The sequence below is a fragment of the Rhinopithecus roxellana genome, chromosome 15 (assembly GCF_007565055.1).
Source record: "Rhinopithecus roxellana isolate Shanxi Qingling chromosome 15, ASM756505v1, whole genome shotgun sequence".
In the NCBI taxonomy this organism is placed as follows: Eukaryota; Metazoa; Chordata; class Mammalia; order Primates; family Cercopithecidae; genus Rhinopithecus; species Rhinopithecus roxellana.
In genome coordinates, this window is record NC_044563.1 from 54,390,351 (window position 1) to 54,408,135 (window position 17,785).

General features: G+C 39.5%; 1 protein-coding gene across 2 annotated transcripts in view; it reads left to right on the top strand.

Annotated features, from left to right (window-relative positions):
- Nucleotides 1-17,785, top strand: part of RSF1 (remodeling and spacing factor 1) — a 167,764-nt gene that overhangs the window by 60,813 nt on the left and 89,166 nt on the right. For both annotated transcript variants that reach the window (XM_010365781.2, XM_010365782.2), the window contains exon 3: nt 16,402-16,494. In XM_010365781.2, coding sequence (XP_010364083.2) covers nt 16,402-16,494 — 93 coding nt within the window. The remainder of the gene's footprint in view (nt 1-16,401; nt 16,495-17,785) is intronic.

Consider the following 17,785-nt stretch of genomic DNA (forward strand, 5'->3'; position numbering starts at 1 on the left):
GATTGATGAGCAATTTCAGACACCTTGACCATGGATAATGAATACCACTATACTAAATAACAATTTGCCTTCACATGCCTTCACAAATTTAGTACCCACACCTCTACTTCCATCTGCCCTGCCTCTTTCCTGAAGACAACCATGTGAAGACCTTTAAAACTAGTGGGATAACCAATTTTTCATAAGTTATCCCTTAAAAGAAATCGCACTTGATTTCTTTTAGCCTCAGAATAATTTCTAAGTAAATAGGAGTTGTTTTTTAAAAAAATACTGTAACATCAAATATAGTAAGTGTTTCAAAGAAATGTTAAAAAATGAAAGCAAATATGAGTCTTAGAATACACAGAAAGTATTTTGGGGGGCTCAATACTTGAAAGATTATGTCATTAAGTAGAAAATAACCTAATGTGGCCGGGCACGGTAGCTCACGCCTGTAATCCCAGCACTTTGGGAGGCCAAGGCAGGTGGATCACAAGGTCAGGAGATTGAGACCATCCTGGCCAACATGATGAAACTCCATCTCTACTAAAAATAGAAAAAATTAGCTGGGCATGGTGGCGCACACCTGTAATCCCAGCTACTCAGGAGGCTGAGGCAGGAGAATCGCTTGAACTGAGGAGATGGAGGTTGCAGTGAGCCAAGATCATAGCACTGCACTCCACTCCGGTGATAGAGTGAGACTCCGTTTCAAAAAAAAAAAGAAAAGAAAAAAGAAAGAAAGAAAATAACCTAATGTGTCTTTTCTGGGGTGTTTTTCTACCCCTCAACAGGAAATGACCATATTCATTTGTACCTTGAAAGTAAAGTACCTAGTATTAGGTTTAGAAATCCCTTGAAAATGAATACATTTGGCAATAGATGCCCTTGATCTAAACAGCAATTTCAGAAAGACCCATTGTCATCATGAAGGCCGCTTTTTGTCATTTGTTTATTTGGTTATATTTTGACAAGAACTGGATGTTACTTTACTGTTGTATTTCTCAAAAGTAAATTAAGATTAATACTCTTAATTATTATTTACATTGTTAGTATTTTGTGTTTTTATTTTTTGAGATGTAATTCATGTAACATAAAATTCACCATTTTAAAATGTACACTTCATTGGTTTTTAGTGTATTCACTATGTTGTGCAAACATAGCCACTAATTCCAAAACTTCTCCCTTTTTTTTTTTTTTTTGAGACGGAGTCTCGCTCTGCCGCCCAGGCTGGAGTGCAGTGGCCGGATCTCAGCTCACTGCAAGCTCTGCCTCCCAGGTTTATGCCATTCTCCTGCCTCAGCCTCCCGAGTAACTGGGACTACAGGCACCCGCCATCTTGCCCGGCTAGTTTTTTGTATTTTTTAGTAGAGACGGGGTTTCACCATGTTAGCCAGGATGGTCTCGATCTCCTGACCTCGTGATCCGCCCGTCTCGGCCTCCCAAAGTGCTGGGATTACAGACTTGAGCCACCGCGCCCGGCCAGAACTTCTCTAACATCTCAGTAAGAAGCCTTGTATTTATTATCAATCAGTATCAATCACACCCCCACCTTTTCCCCTGTATCCATCTGTATGGATTTGCCTACTGTGGACATTTCTTATGAATGGAATCATAAAATATGTGGTCTTTCCTATTTTCTTTCACTTAGTATAATGATTTCCAGGTTTATGTACATTGTATCATGTATCATATTATTCCTTTTTATTGCCAAATACTAATCCATTATATGGATAATAGCATCTTTTATGTATCCATCATCAGTTGAGGGACATATGCTTGTTTCCTACTTTGTTGTCTATTAGGAATAATGCTGCCATGGACATTTGTGTACAAGTTTTTCTGTGAACATGTATTTTCATTTCTCTCCTGTGTATAACTAGGAGTAGAATTGTTGGGTCATATGGTAATTCTGTGTTTAACTTTTTAAGGAACTGCCAAACTGTTTTCCATAGCGGCTGTACCATAGCAATTTATGTTGTACTCATAGCAATTTATGAGGTTTCCAGTTTCTTTGTAACTTTTTAATAATAATGATAATAGATAATATTTGACAGCTTATTATAAACTCAGTGCTATGCTTGTTTTGTTTTGTTTTTTTTTTTACATGCATCACCATTTAATTCTCACCACAATCTGGACCATAGAATGGTAAATTACTCCCAAGGTCACATAGACACCAGATGGTAAAGCAAGGATTGGACACGGGTTTGTCTGATAGCAGGGCATGAATGCATAATGCTTTATATATTGCAAAGGATTTTCTTTTTCTTTTTTTTCTTTTTGAGACGGAGTCTTGCTTTTTCACCAGGCTGGAGTGCAGTGGCTCAATCTCGGCTCGCTACAACCTCTGCCTCCCGGATTTAAGTGATTCTCCTGCCTCAGCCTCCTGAGTAGTTGGGATTACAGGCACATGCCACCACGCCCAGCTAATTTTTGTATTTTTAGTAGACAGACGGGATTTCACCATGTTGGCTAGGATGGTCAGGCGTGAGCCACTGCACCCTGCCTTAGCATCTTCATATAACTTTTACAAAGTTATATGAAGCATTTAACTTTGTAAAATGTTCCTTAGAGAATACCATTTACTCTATGCTAATGTATGAGCAACCAGGATTTATTCTCATAACTGAATTGCAGGTGGTATTGCAGAAAGGACATTGGATTTGTATTGGGGAAAGCATTTACCTGAACAATGCTAATTACTAGGTGTGTAAGTTTTTTCATGAAGGTATAGTCTCTGCATAGTGTCTTTCAAATAGTTGGAACCCAGCAAATATTCTTTAAATATTAATAATAAATTACCAAAGCAACAGGAGAGTAATTTTAGAGAAGTTTTTTTCTCCTCTATGGCTGGCATTCCTTTGGAAATTGGTGTGAACTTGGGTCAAATTATTTATACTTGTGGATGTAGAAATGTTAGGTTGCATTTTCTCTAGTTTTCTACTGAACTGCTATGTGACTTCAGATGGTCCAATGAATGTTTTGTAATACTAAAATGCCTAAATATTTTTCCCGTAGAGACGCATTCACTAAATACCTTAATATCTGAGAAACCTCCTGTGGCAAGAGTGCTCTTGAATTTTTTTTCAAGTGTGCAAGATTTGTATTAGTTATAAAATATCAATTATATACTGTTCCAGCTGAGTGTGGTGGCTCATGCCTGTAATCCCAGCACTTTGGGAGGCCAAGCCAGGCAGATCACCAGAGATCGGGAGTTCAAGACCAGCCTGGCCAACATGGTGAAACCCTGTCTCTACTAAAAATACAGAAATTAGCTGGGCGTGGTGGCGGGTGCCTGTAATCCTAGCTACTCAAGAGGGTGAGGCAGGAGAATCGCTTGAACCCGGGAGGCAGAGGTTGCAGTGAGCTGAGATCGCACCACTGCACTCCAGCCTGGGTGACAAAGTGAGACTCCATCTCAAAAAAATAGAGAAGGTACTGTTCCTTCATAGTGACAGAACTTGCTTGGTAAAGAATGCCTGTAAGTATAATGTCAGTGTGTTTTGAAAGAAGTTACATAAAAATAGCATTTTAAAGTTGTTTATCATTGCTTTCACTAAGCAGATAAATGTGGAAGTGAAAAAAAATCTTTTCTTAAAATTTCATGACTATAAAAAGTTTTAGGAATGCATTGTAAAGTATTGCTATATTAATGACATACTTTTCTTGATTTTCGACTGAGCTGAATATGATGGAAGAATGCAATATAGAAGATTTATTGAGTTTTTATTGTGGTATTTTTATTTGTATTTTGTTTATGTATTTATTTTAGAGATAGGGTTTCACTCTTGTCACCCAAAGTGGAGTGCAGTGGTATAATCATAGCTCACTATAATCTCTAATTGCTGGGCTCAAGTGATTCTCCTGCCCCAGGCACTTGAGTAGCTAGGACCACAGGCAAGTGCCACAATGCCAAGCTAATATTTTTTATTTTTCATAGAGATGGCATCTCGCCACGTTTGCCCAGTCTGGTCTCAAACTCCTGGGCTCAAGTGATCCTCCTGCCTTGGCCTCCCAAAGTGTTGGGATTACAGATGTGATCCACTGCACCTGGTTGGTGGTATTTTTAAAATATCTTTTGACTGTTGCCTATAGTATAAACTACTTTTTTGTTGAACTATGACAACTTGCAAAATACAATGGATACACTATTTCATATCTTATAGAAAAATTAACTGAAAGTGGATCAACAACCTAAATATAAGGGCTAAATCTATGAAACTCTTAGAAAAAAATAAAGGGAAATCTTCATGACCTTGGATCTGGCAATGGATTCTTATATAGAAAACCAGAAGACTGAGCAACAACATAAAAAATAGATTAGTTAGACTTTGTCAAATTTTAAAACATTTGTACATCAAAGGACATTACGAAGAAAGTAAAAAGACAGCCTGCAGAATGGAAGAAATTATATTGCAAATTGCACATATTGCAAATCATATAACTGATAAGCATTTAATGTTTGAAATACATATAAGGAGCTCCTAAAACTCAACAACATAAAGACAACCCAATTGGCAAAATTTAGAATAGACATTTCTTCAAAGAAGATACACAAAGATCAAAAAGCACATGAGAAGAAGTTCATCATTTGTCCTTGGGGAAATGTGATTCAAAACTGTAAGATACCACTTTACACCTAAGAGGATGGCTATTTTTTTTTTTTTTAAAGTAAGTGTGGTGATTTTGTGGAGAAATTAGAACTCTCCTAAATTCCTTGTGAGAATATAATATGGTACAGCTGCTATGGAAAGGAGTTTGGCAGTTCCTCATAAAGCTCATCAGAATTGCCATATGACCTAGCAGTTCCACTCCTACATATATAATTACTCCAAAGCAGGGACTCAAACAGATCTTTGTATGCCAATGTTTATTGCAGCATTATTCACTGTAGCTAGAAGGTAGAAACAACCTGTGTTCCTCAACAGATGGATGGATGTTGCATTGAAAAGAAATCTTATGTATAATATAAAAGAAAGATGAATTGGACTTTTTTCAGAAATCTTGTGGTTTTGCTGGACATCCACTTAAAAATGGAATCTGTGAAACTTCTTTTGTGAGTGGTAAAACGATGTAAACTTGTTACTGCTTTTAAAATATTTGCACAATCTGAATCTACCTTCTTTTTTTTTTTTTTTTTTTAAATACTGGATCTCCCTCTGTTGCCCAGTCTAGAGTGCAGTGGCGCAGTCACAGCTCACTGCAGCCTTGATCCCCTGGGCTCAGTGATCGTTCCACTTACTTCAGCCTCCCCAGTAGCTGGAACTACAGACTCACGCTACCACACCTGGCTAATTTTTAAAATTTATTTATTTTAGAGACAGTGTCTCACTATGTTGCCCAGGCTGATCTTGAACTCCTGAACTCAAGTGATCTCCTAGCCTCCCAGAGTGCTAGGATTACAAGCATGAGTCACCACGCTCAGCCTGAATCTGACTTCTCTTGAATATCCTCTGCCACAGTGTAGCTCAAGCTTTGTTACCTTTCCTTTGAATTATTACAACAGGCTTTAGTTGTTCTCTTGACATCAGAATCTGTGTTCCTATCTGTCCTACAGTGCCAACAGGACTATTTTCTTTTTTTTTTTCTGAGACGGACTTTCGCTCTGTTACCAGGTTGGAGTGCAGTGGCACAGTCTTGGCTCACTGCAACTCTTCACTTCCCGGGTTCAAGTGATTCTCCTGCCTCAGCCTCCCAAGTAGCTGGGATTACAGGCATGCACCACCTCGCCCAGCCAATTTTTGTATTTTTAGTAGAGATGGGGTTTCACCATGTTGGCCAGGATGGTCTCGATATCCTAACCTCGTGATCCACCTGCCTTGGCCTCCCAAAGTGCTGGGATTACAGGTGTGAGCCACCGCACTTGGCCCCGGGACTGTTTCCTATTAGTACCTCCAGAGCCTCGTTGGGTCTCCATATTTACTAGGCATGACCCACGTTCATAGACCTGCTCACTGTCTTCCTTCATGGTCTTGTCTCTGTCCATTGCCAATCCCAAAAACGTTTATGCCAGGGCTCTATGCTAGCCTTTATGCTAGGGCTCTAGCATAAGGAACTGTATTCAACTCTACCTTGACAGAACATGCCATAATCATTCACATCTCCCCTTAAAAAAAACAGTTTTTTTTCTTTCTGAAATGAGCTGTACCTCCTTATCCATTTAAACCTCAATCATCCTTCTGGTCCTAGCACAGATGTTACCACCTGAAGAAAAGTTTCCTTGGTCTCCCTTCATCCCTTGGCTTGAGTTAGTGTTTCCTCTCTGTTTTCACAGTACTTTATACCTATGTCAGTTACTCACTTTGTAGATAACTCACTGACTACTTCTCCCCGGATAATTGTTTGTTTACGAGTTGTCTCTTCCTCTCTGGATTCTGAAATTCTTGGAGCAGAGACTTTTAATCCATCTTTGCCCTTCCAGTATTTAAAACGGGGTATGTCTCGTAGCACTGTTCCATAAATGCTTGAGTCCTCCAGAATGATTATTGCAATTCCTGTTTCTCTCATTCTTTGAGTAAAGTACATATCCACTTTGCCCTACTTTCCTCCTGAGGTTAACATTACTTTCAATCTAAGTGTTGTTAGAGAATTTTATCATGTTACTATTTTCTTTTCAGTGTAGCATTTTCACTGCTTGATATTTTCTTACTAGTTTACCCATTTTAGTGCCTCCATGATGACAAATTGTCTTCTTCACCATGGTATCCAAGCGTTTGACTAGTTCCGGCCATATAGTCTACACATAGTAAATGTTTGTGGAATTACTGAAAAGGTCGTTATGAGAATTTACTGAGTTAATATTTTAAAGTATTTAGAATAGTATTTGGCACATAGTAAATATGCAAAAAATGTTATTATTCTAGTAAAAATTGAAAAGTTTCTTTTTGTTTTGTTTTGAGACAGAGTTTTGTTCTTATTGTCCAAGCTGGAGTGCAGTGGTGTGATCTCAGCTCACTGCAACCTCTGCCTCCTGGATTCAAGCGACTCTCCTGCCTCAGCCTCCCTAGTAGCTGGGGATTACAGGCATGTGCCACCACGCCCGGCTAATTTTGTATTTTTAGCAGAGACAGGGTTTCTCTGTGTTGGTCAGGCTCGTCTCAAACCCCCAACCTCAGGTGATCTGCCCACTTCGCACTCCCAGAGTGCTGGGATTACAGGTGTGAGCCATCACGCTTGGCCTGAAAAGTTTCTTTAGGATGTGTTGTGTTACCTAAAGAAATTATTGCTAGTTAAGATAATTTTTTTAAATTAAGATAAAAACAGTACCTTTGTGTGTCTTCCGAATACTCATCATGTTTGTTTTGTACTTGCTCTTTGTCTCAAACTTTGTCAAGGGATATGAATATGAGTAAGATGCAGCTCTTCACTTTCCAGAGCTCAGCTATTAAATTCTTCTTCACACCTGTAATCCCAGCACTTTGGGAGGCCAAGGCAGGCAGATCACGAGGTCAGGAGTTTGAGACCAGCCTGGCCAGTATGGTGAAACCCTGTCTCTACTAAAAATACAAAAATTAGCCGGGTGTGGTGGCGCGTACCTGTAGTCCCAGCTACTCGGGAAGCTGAGGCAGAAGAATTGCTTGAACCCGGGGGGCAGAGGTTGCAGTGAGCTGAGATCACACCATGGCACTCCAGCCTGGGCAACAGAGCAAGACTCCATCTCAAAAAAAAAAATCTTGATTCAGATTTGAAAGATTTGAGTAAAGACAGTGTGACCCAGTCAGAAGATCTCTGAATGACTTTCAGCAACACACTTTTTAGATGTCTGATACATACCATTATCTTTACGTACAAACAAATCTCGCATTAACTTCCTTCTCCCAGTTTTAATACCTTAGTTAAAAGCATTTTTCCTGTTTGTTCAAGCCAGGGAACCTTGATAAATCCAGGGGTTACCCTTGATTTTTCTTTCCACTTATCCTCCACATCTGTTCCATCAGCTGTCCTGATAATTCTACCTCCAAATCACAGCTTACTTCTCTCTGATCGCCACTACCCTCATAATGCATGCCACCATTGGCCTTCAGGTTGGTTTCTTAGTTTCCCCTTCTTGCCCCTCTGCAATCCATTTTCTACACAGCAGCCATGATTTCAAATGAAGCGTAATTCAGATCATACTATTTTCCCCTTATTTAAAATCCTTTAGTGGTATCCCATGATATTTGAAATAGAATCTTAATTCCTTACCCTGACCTACATAATTTGGCCTTTGGTTATCTATTTTGCCCTGTCTTTTGCCACTTGCCTCCTTAGTCTAGTTAATTTACACTGGTCTTTCTTCTTTTTTGAGACAGGGTCTCACTGTCTCACCCAGGCTGGAGTGCAGTGGCAAGATCTCGGGTCACTGCAACCTTGACTTCCTGGGCTTAAGCAGTCCTCCCACCTCAGCCTCCCTAGTAGCTAGGATTATAGGTGTGTACTGCCATACCAGGCTGGGACCACACATATGAGCCACCATGCCTGCTGATTTTGTTAGTTTTAGTTTTTGTTTTTATGGGTTGTTTTTTTTTTTTTTTTTTTTTGTTGGCACAGAGTCTCACTGTCGCCTAGACTGGAATGCTGTGGTGTGATCTCAGCTCATTGCAACCACCATCTCCCTGGCTTCTGCCTCAGCCCCGCCCCGTCACCCCAACCCCACAAACTTAACTGGGACTACAGGCATGCATCACCATGCCTGGCTAATTCTTTTTCATTTTTTGTAGAGACAGGGTTTTGCCATGTTGCCCAGGCTGGTCTCAAACTCCTGGACTCAAGCGATCCTCCTGCCTTGGTCTCTCAGTGTGCTGGGATTACAGGACTGAATCACCACACACCAAGCCCTAATTTTTAAAAGTTTTAGTAGACACAGAGTCTCCCTACATTACCCAGGCTGGTCTCAAACTCCTGGGTTCAAGTGATGCTCCTACCTCGGCCTCCCAAAGTGCCGGGATTACAGGCATGAGTCACCTACTCCAGTCTCAAATGTCAACTTTTTTTTTGTTTTTTTTTTGAGACGGAGTCTCGCTCTGTCGCCCAGGCTGGAGCGCAGTGGCCGGATCTCAGCTCACTGCAAGCTCCGCCTCCCGGGTTTATGCCATTCTCCTGCCTCAGCCTCCCGAGTAGCTGGGACTACAGGCGCCCACCACCTCGCCCGGCTAGTTTTTTGTATTTTTTTAGTAGAGACGGGGTTTCACCGTGTTAGCCAGGATGGTCTCAATCTCCTGACCTCGTGATCCGCCCGTCTCGGCCTCCCAAAGTGCTGGGATTACAGGCTTGAGCCACCGCGCCCGGCCAAATGTCACCTTTTTAATGAGGTCTTCAGTAAGTGCCCAAAGTAGTACTCAGACTTTCTGTTATCACATTACTTTTTTTTTTTATTTTCAGCATATCATTTTTAGTGCTTGATATTTTCTTACTAGTTTTCCTGTTTGACTGCCTCATAGGATATAACCTCCATCATGATAGTAGAACCACCGAATGCCCGTTGTCCACGCAGAGCAGGGGAATTGCAGTAGTGGAAGAGTTTTACCAAGATAGAACCAGCTAAAGGGAAGACCAGAGTCATAATTATTATTCAAATTAGTCTCCTCTAGCATTTGGGGGCTAGGGTTTTTCAAACACAGTTTAGGGGAAGGGGCGGGGTGGCTAGGCAATGGGTGCTTACTGCTTATTGGTTGGAGGTGCAAGAGAAATGGTCTTCCTGCATACTTGGTCGTTGCTGGGTGGGGCCACAGGTTGGCAGGTCCAGGTGGAGCCACTGGTCATTAGACATGCAACAAACCTGGAAAGACCTCTCAAAAGGCCAATCTTAGGTTGTACAATAGTGATGTTATCTGCAGGAATAATTGGAGAAGTTACATGTCTTTTTTTACCTTCTGAATAATGGCTGGCAGTCCTTTACCTGTACCGGGAGAGTCCAGTCTTTTGGCTTCTCTGGACCACATTGGAAGAAGGAGGAGTTACCTTGGGGCACACGTAAAATACACTAACATGAATGATAGCTGATATGCTTTAAAAAAACACAAAAACTCTCATGTTTTAAAAAAGTTTACAAATTTGTATTGGGCCGCATTTAAAACCATCCTGGTGTGGGCCACGCGTTGGACAAGTTTGCACACCTTAGTTAGTTCAGGCTCCTCTGTCCTCCTAGCCTAGTGGTGTCTCATTAGCTTTACAAAGGCAGTTGAGTTTTGGGGAAGGGCCTTTGTCATTTAAATTGTAAACTAAATGTCTCCCAAAATTTAAGCCCAGGAATAATTAAGGGCAGATTAAAGGTAAGATGGGAGTTGGCTAGATCAGATCTCCCCCATTGCCATAATGTTCTCACTAGTATAATTTTTGCAAAGGTGATTTTGTTACCAGAAAGAGGTCCCAATCCAGACCCCAAGAGAGAGTGTTCTTGGAGTTCACACAAGAAAGAATTCGAGGCAAATCCATAAGGTAAAATGAAAGCAAGTTTATTAAGAAAGTAAAGGAATAAAAGAATGCCTGCTCCATAGGCAGAGCAACCCTGAGGGCTGTTGCTTGCCCGTTTTTATGGTTATTTCTTGATTATATGCTAAACAAGGGATGGATTATTCATGCCTCCCATTTTTAGACCATATAGGGTAACTTTCTGGTGTTGCCATCTCTTTTGTAGACTGTTTTGGTCCAGGGGGAGTGTAGCAGTAAGGACAAATAGGTCATTCTCGTGGCCATCTTGTGATTTTGGGGGGTTTGGGGCAGCTTCTTTACTGTTTTATCAGCAAAGTCTTTATGACCTTTATCGTGTGCCGACCTCCTGTCTCATCCTGTGACTTAGAATGCTTTAACCTCCTGGGAATGCAGCCCAGTAGGTCTCAGTCTTATTTTACTCAGCTCCTATTCAACATGAAGCTGCTCTGGTTCAGATGCCTCTGACAGTTTGCGACCTCATCTGGGGTAACATCCAAGGTTTATTGTTTCACAGCCAGGGACATCAAGGACTCAGATACACAGAGAGTGAGGTTAAGAGTGGAAGTTTAATAGGCAAAAGAGAGAATAGCTCTCAGCCACAGAGAGGGGTCCCAGAAAAATGGGTTGCCAATCTACCGTGACATGCAGGAGGTTTTATAGATGAAATGGTGGGGAGGTGGTGTCTGATCTACATAGGGCATGAAAAAACAGTTAAGAACAGGTGTGCCATTCGCATAGGAGCGAATCTCTGGCATCCCCCACCTTAGTCTTTTATTATGCAGGCGAGTTTTCAGCCTGAGCTGTGCCATGTTCCCCATTTCTTTCTTACTGTGCACGTGCTAATGAAAAAGGGAAGATGGAGTTTCCATGGTGGACATGCCTGGCCCCCGGGTAGCCCTTTTCTATTGGCACAGCTGCCAGCATTCCCCCGTGCAAGCTTTCAGCTTCCATATTTATGTTTGCAGCTCGATTTTTTCAGGCTGTTTTTTGTTAGAAAAATAAATAACTTCTTGGGCTGCTATTTGTTAGAAGGGAAGTTCTGCTGAGGACTCTTTTGCCCTCACTATCTGCCTAAATAATTTCTATCTCCTGTATCAGTTTCAATGGGTTGTCTTTTTCACCACGGTATCTGAGCTCCTAGACTAGTTACTGCCATTTAGTCTGCACATAGTAATATTTGTGGAATTACTGGTTAAGTGAATCTCTATCAACTTTATGTTTCTCAATTGTAAAATAAGGATTTGGATCTAAATGATCTCCAAGGATTCCCCTTGTCAAAGATAAAGCTTGACACTAGTTAAAGCTGATAAAGACAGATTTTACTTAGTAACTATCGCAGTACAGGAAGGAGCTGTGTTGTGTTCGAATTTGTGCAGAGGTGACTGGGTGTTTATAAGGGAGAAAGAAGGAATAGGGAGAGGAGTGGGAGGAATGGGGGAGCTTTAGTCAAGTTATGGAAGTGAAAAATTTAAAAAGCAGCTAAGAGCATTGTTGACTTTCTATGATTATGTCATTTTTGTCTTCTAACTAGCATTAATGGAAATTAGGCGTCTACCCTCTCACAGAGACTGGTAGACTAAGGCCCTGTCTGTTGGTTACATTTCAAAGGAAGGGCCTTCAGGTCCTTCAGAAAGATATTCTGAGTCTTAGGAGATACATATGCATCTCAAGGGGACAGAAGAAGGATTTACAATTTTAAATTTGTTTGTTTAATACATGGGAAGGGAAGGTCTGGGACCTGTCTTCAGTCAGATGTTGGCTGGAATCAGAAGTAAATTCCTTTGAGAGCCTTGGGTTTTCCAGACTGGAACTTAACGAGGGCTAGCTCCCCCCAGGGATGAGACCTTAGGCTCTTAGAATCTCTTTTTAAATTTCTTATGAGTTATCCGAAAGAATTATTGGTACTTTGATTGTTTATATAAATCCAAGATAAATCAGTTAATGATCCCACTGAGATAAAGTCTATATATTTGCTCTGTAGGCATGTGAAGTCACCTTTCCTATATATATTGAGCTGATATGGAACCTTTAAAAAAGCTCCCACCCAACATTTTCCATCCTCATCCTCCGCTTTGTTTACCTGTATGTAGAGGTTAGGAGGAAAAGATGCAGGGGGTATTGGAATGGCAGTAGACTGGTGGCCAGGATGCCTCCCTGGCCACATATTTGACTCTCACCCTTGAAGGCACCAAACATTGATTCTGGTGTTATATCAGGAGAACGGTTGTTCCTCAAGCACCATGCAGGAGAATGCAATAGGACCTGACCTGTCAGCTAGATTTATAGAGAATCAAACAGAACAAGTATTATAGAATAATGATTTATGGTGATAATAGGTATGAATTTTATGTCAAATTGTTCATGTTTTAGATATTAGAACATTCCCTCCCTCAAGAGAAATTGCATGTAAAACCAAATTATAATTATAAGGCTTCTTGGTCAGAATCAAGTTGGAGCATGGGGAATTAATATGAATTACCAATGTAATTAGGATCTGGTTGCTTCCAGGACCCAAAAATTCACCGTTATAGACAGTCTCTGATAGACACAGCTAATTTCTGGCTGCCTAGGCAGATTATAGCTCATGAGCCACATCCTGCCTGGTACCTGTCTCAAAAAGCTAAGCATGGTTTTTACATATTTAGATAATTGGGAGAGAAACTCGAAGAATAATATTTGGTGACATGTAAAAATTAAATTCAAATTTCATTATCCATAAACAAAGTGTTACGGGAATACAGCCATCCTATTCATTTATGTATATTCTGTGGCTGATTTTGCACCATGATAGTAGATTTGAATAGATTCAAGAGAGACCCTATGGCCCACAGTGCCTAAATTATTTCTTGTTTTGGCCCTGAGAAAAAGTTTGTTTATCCCGGGTGTAGATTAAATAGTTTTGCCTAAGAATTATTTAGATGTCTTTTTGAATAATCTTTTTATTTGCAAGTTTTATTTGCAGTGTTCATTTTGTGGTAACAGTAGGTTATGGCTGTTTTGTGCATAGCTAATTAGTGGATTTTTTTTTTTTTTTTTTTTTTTAACATCAAATGGCACAGCAGTATGTCTGAATTGCCCTTAAAGAAATACAAAATGGGCTGGGCGTGTGGCTCACGCCTGTAATCCCAGCACTTTGGGAGGCCAAGCCAGGTGGATCACAAGGTCAGGAGTTCGAGACCATCCTGGCCAATATGGTGAAACCCCGTCTCTATAAAAAATACAAAAATTAGCCAGGCATGGTGGCGGGCGCCTGTAGTCCCAGCTGCTCGGGAGGATGAGGCAGGAGAATCGCTTGAACCTGGGAGGCGGAGGTTGCAATGAGCCGAGATCGCACCACTGCACTCCAGTCTGGGCGACAGTGAGACTCCGTCTCAGAAATACAAAATGAGTAGTAAATTTATCTTTGAAATCTGCAAAACAAATGTATTGTACCCTAAATGCTATAAATAAAGGTCAGTAAATTTAAGTTAAGCAGTGTGGGGGCAAAGGATTTTTATCATCTTTATATCCATTTCTCTTTTTTTATCCTCCCCTTTTACACATAGATGCTAATCAGTAGTTGTTGTTTTTGGAATTTGTGACACCGTGAGCCATTGGCTGTGCTTCCGTATCTGGTTTGTTGGCCAAACTTTGGAGCTATGTCATTTTTCACCTCTCAGATACTAAGGATGAGCTTCCCATACTTGGCATTAGCCTCTGGGATACTCAGCCGATGTTATCTTCTTCTAGGGGCCTGGTAGTCAACCAAGCACTCAATAAATGCTTCATTCAGGTCATAGCCGGACTCTGCATTGTTGATTGTCTTTCTTTTTTTTAAATTTGAGATATTCACATACCAGAAAATTTACCCTTTAAAAATAAAAAATTTAGTGTTTATTAGTGTATTTACAGGGAATGTACAACCATCATAATTATCTTAATTTGAGAACACTTTTATTACTCTGAAAAGAAACTGCCTACCCATCAGCAGTCACTTCCCATTCCTTCCTTCCCCTATCTACTGGGAACTGCTAATCTACTTTTACCTATATGGATTTGACTATTTTAGACATTTCATATACATGGAATCATGCAATATGTGGCCTTTTGTGTCTGGTTTCTTTCACTTAAGATGTTTTCAAGCCTCATCCATGCTATAGTATATCATTACCTCATTTCTTTTTATGGCTATATAAAATTCCATTGTGTGATGTACCACAGTTTATCCGTTCACCTGTTAGTGGACATTTGGGTTGCTTCCACCTTTTGGCAGTTGTGAATAATACTGCTAGGAACATTTGTATACGAGTTTTTGTGTGGATGTATGTTTTCCTCTGTCTTGTGTAAATAGGAGTATAATGGCTAAGTCATATGGTAGCTAAATATTAACATTTTAGAAACTGCCAAGCTGTTTTCCCAGGCAACTGTACCATTTTACATTCTCACTAACAACCTGTGAGCATTCAAATTTTCCATATCCTCACCAACATTTATTATTATCTTTCTCATTGTGGTAAAGTGTCTATTCAGATTCTGACATTTTAGCTTTTGATGTAATCACTTTAGGGTCTTCCTCGTGTAATATTTCTATTTTTCCCTTTTTCTGTATATCTTTTTTTTTTCGCTCTATAAACATAACACTGTCAGCCAGAGGAAGTAATATATTCTAGAGAATGGGAAACTTATGCTTCCTGTGAGTCTTTTAAGACTGTCCATTGTCCATCTGGGCAACATGGAGAAACCCTGTCTCTACAAAAAATACAAAAATCACCCAGGAGTGGTGGCACATGACTGTAACCCCAGCTCCTTGGAAGGCTGAGGTAGGAGGATCACCTGAGCCTAGAGAGGTCAGGGTTGCAGTGATATGTGATTGTGCCACTGTAGTCTACCCTGGGTGACAGAGTGAGACCTATCTCAAAAAAAAAAGATCCTCTATTATATTGTTCCTGGCCATACTGCTTGTTTTGTATTCTTTTTCTATATTAATACTAATCTATTATTTTATTACACAAATCGATGAAAAGAGATGACACTAGTGCAGGCTAGGAAAAGGATAACCCACCTGAGAGAGCCAGCTTGTTTTTCTCCTGTCTACCTCATTCCCTGTACTCCAGGTTAATCTCTTGCCTTGTGTTGGTTCTTCTCCTTTGGCCCTCATTATGCTCTTTGCTCCTTGAATTGCAAGAAATATGTGAAATTGCTGGCATTTTTTATCATTTTATGCCTATTTAATGGCCTTTAAGATAATATTATTACTGTTCTGGTTTTATTGCTGAAAAAACTAACTCACAGAGGTCATAGAACCTGTTTGCATTTCATAGAACCCATTTGCATTTCACTGTGTGTTAACTTCCCTTACTGGCTTCCTCCGACCTCTAGGTTAGGGGGATGCTGCTAAAATGAGAAAAAGTTTCTTGCACTGGCTTTGAAGTGCAGTGGTTATTCAGATCTTCTTTGGTCTGTTACAGTGGCTCTGGTTTGCCTGAAATGCTTGTGTAGAAAGAGAAGCCTAGACATTTATCTTAAAGCCAAGTTACATAAGTTTTCATATGCCAAGAATGGAATTTTAGCTTTACTCCTATATAGTAGAATAATGAGTTCGAGAGAGGCATGGTTAAAAGTATGTATACAATTTGGCATGTTTTTTGAACTAATTCTGTCCTAGGCATAAAGATGAATAAATTTTTATAATCGCCCTAAAGGAACTTCCAGCCATTTGGAGAGATGGAATCAAATAATTACTCTCATGTGGGAAATGTGTCTAGAAAGTATGTATAAAGTTCTTGATAGCAGAGAAGAGAGCTACAGAGATCCCTTCTTACCCTAAATTTGGTTTTCAAACAATAGTAAATACTTTTTATCATTTTAAGTAGTATGCATTTTAGGGTGCAGTTGGATTGGACTGTTTGGTGTAAACCTCTTTTCTTTATAAACATGTATTAACAAGAACAGATAGCATAATTGTACAAGCCTACCAATATAAATAAAACAAAAATTGCCTTCATGTATTAAGATGTTAACTTTATCTGACAGATATGCCAAGAGTTTAACAGTACCTGGGCATGGGAGATGGAGAAGAAGGGCTATCTTGAAATGAGTGTTGAATGCAAACTAGCACTCTTAAAGGTAATAAATTTATTATTTGTTACAGTCATTTTAATTTAAAATTTAATTTTTGACTTCTGGTTAAATTGGAAAATAAATTAAAAGTAGACATTTTTATTATTAGCAGAAGAGGAGTCTATTTTTTGGTGACAAACAATCTATTCTTTAAAGTGCTGTTTTTTTTTTTTAATGCATACATATATCTGGGTTTAATTATCTCTTCTTGTAAGGACAGTAATAACATGGGCAAGCAGTTGGTCCAAATTAGTTTTATTCATTGTTTTCAACCTTCACAATCATTACTATATACTATAAACTGTGGATAATTTTCTACTGTTTTACTAAATTAGCAATTTGATGCTATTTTCTGGATGACTGGGAGCATGTCATTTTGTACTTAATACAACCCTCACATAACCAAACCAACTTGATTTCAATGGGTCATCTCAAAGTAGGCTTTTTTACAAATTTGAATTTTCCTTTCTTTTCCTGCCCACTTCCTATCGTTGGCCCTAATTAGTAGCAAAGTGGCCAGCATAATAGAGGGGAAAAATATTCTTTGTGAAAACATGAATGAAGTTTTTGCTACTTCTAAAATTTATAGTATTTTGTAAGTGGGCTTCTTTGTTCAAAAGACCTCAAGATTTTATGATGAACCTTAAAATATAATGTCAGTATACATATTATTATTTTGGAGATAGATAAGGCTATAGAGTAGGTGTTATTTTGCTGTTAGATGTTGATTGCTGTTGGTGCCTACACAGAAGTCTTCAAGATCAAAAAGATACCTTAGAAAACCAAACATCATAGTAAACTCAGATTTCAGAGTGTATAATCATGCAGGTTCATCTGTCTCTAGACCAGCTTGTGGTCCCAAGGGGGTAATTAGGGTGATTCCTTGCTAGTCAAAGTTATAGAAATTATACTCATAACTTTTATTAATCCCAATTTTTGAAATACCTTTTTGTGCATTCCTATAATGTTTGTAATACTTTAGTATCCATACTGACCTCTAGGTTAGGGGGATGCTGCTGAAATGTATGTAATACTTTAGTATTACATATATTATATATTAGTGCATATATATATGTTAGTGTATTATGTAAATACATAAGAAAGTGGATATAATACACACATATAACTTTTCAGGATGTGTTACAAATTTTTTTAGTAGTAAGGATGCTTGATCAAAAATGTTTAGAGACCATTGGGATAGCTGACATAGGCAAAGGCATAAGGGCTGTAATAGGAAGTAACTTAATGTGTTGTCTGCCTAGGCAGCGATACCCAGGAAGAAATCTGACTTATACCC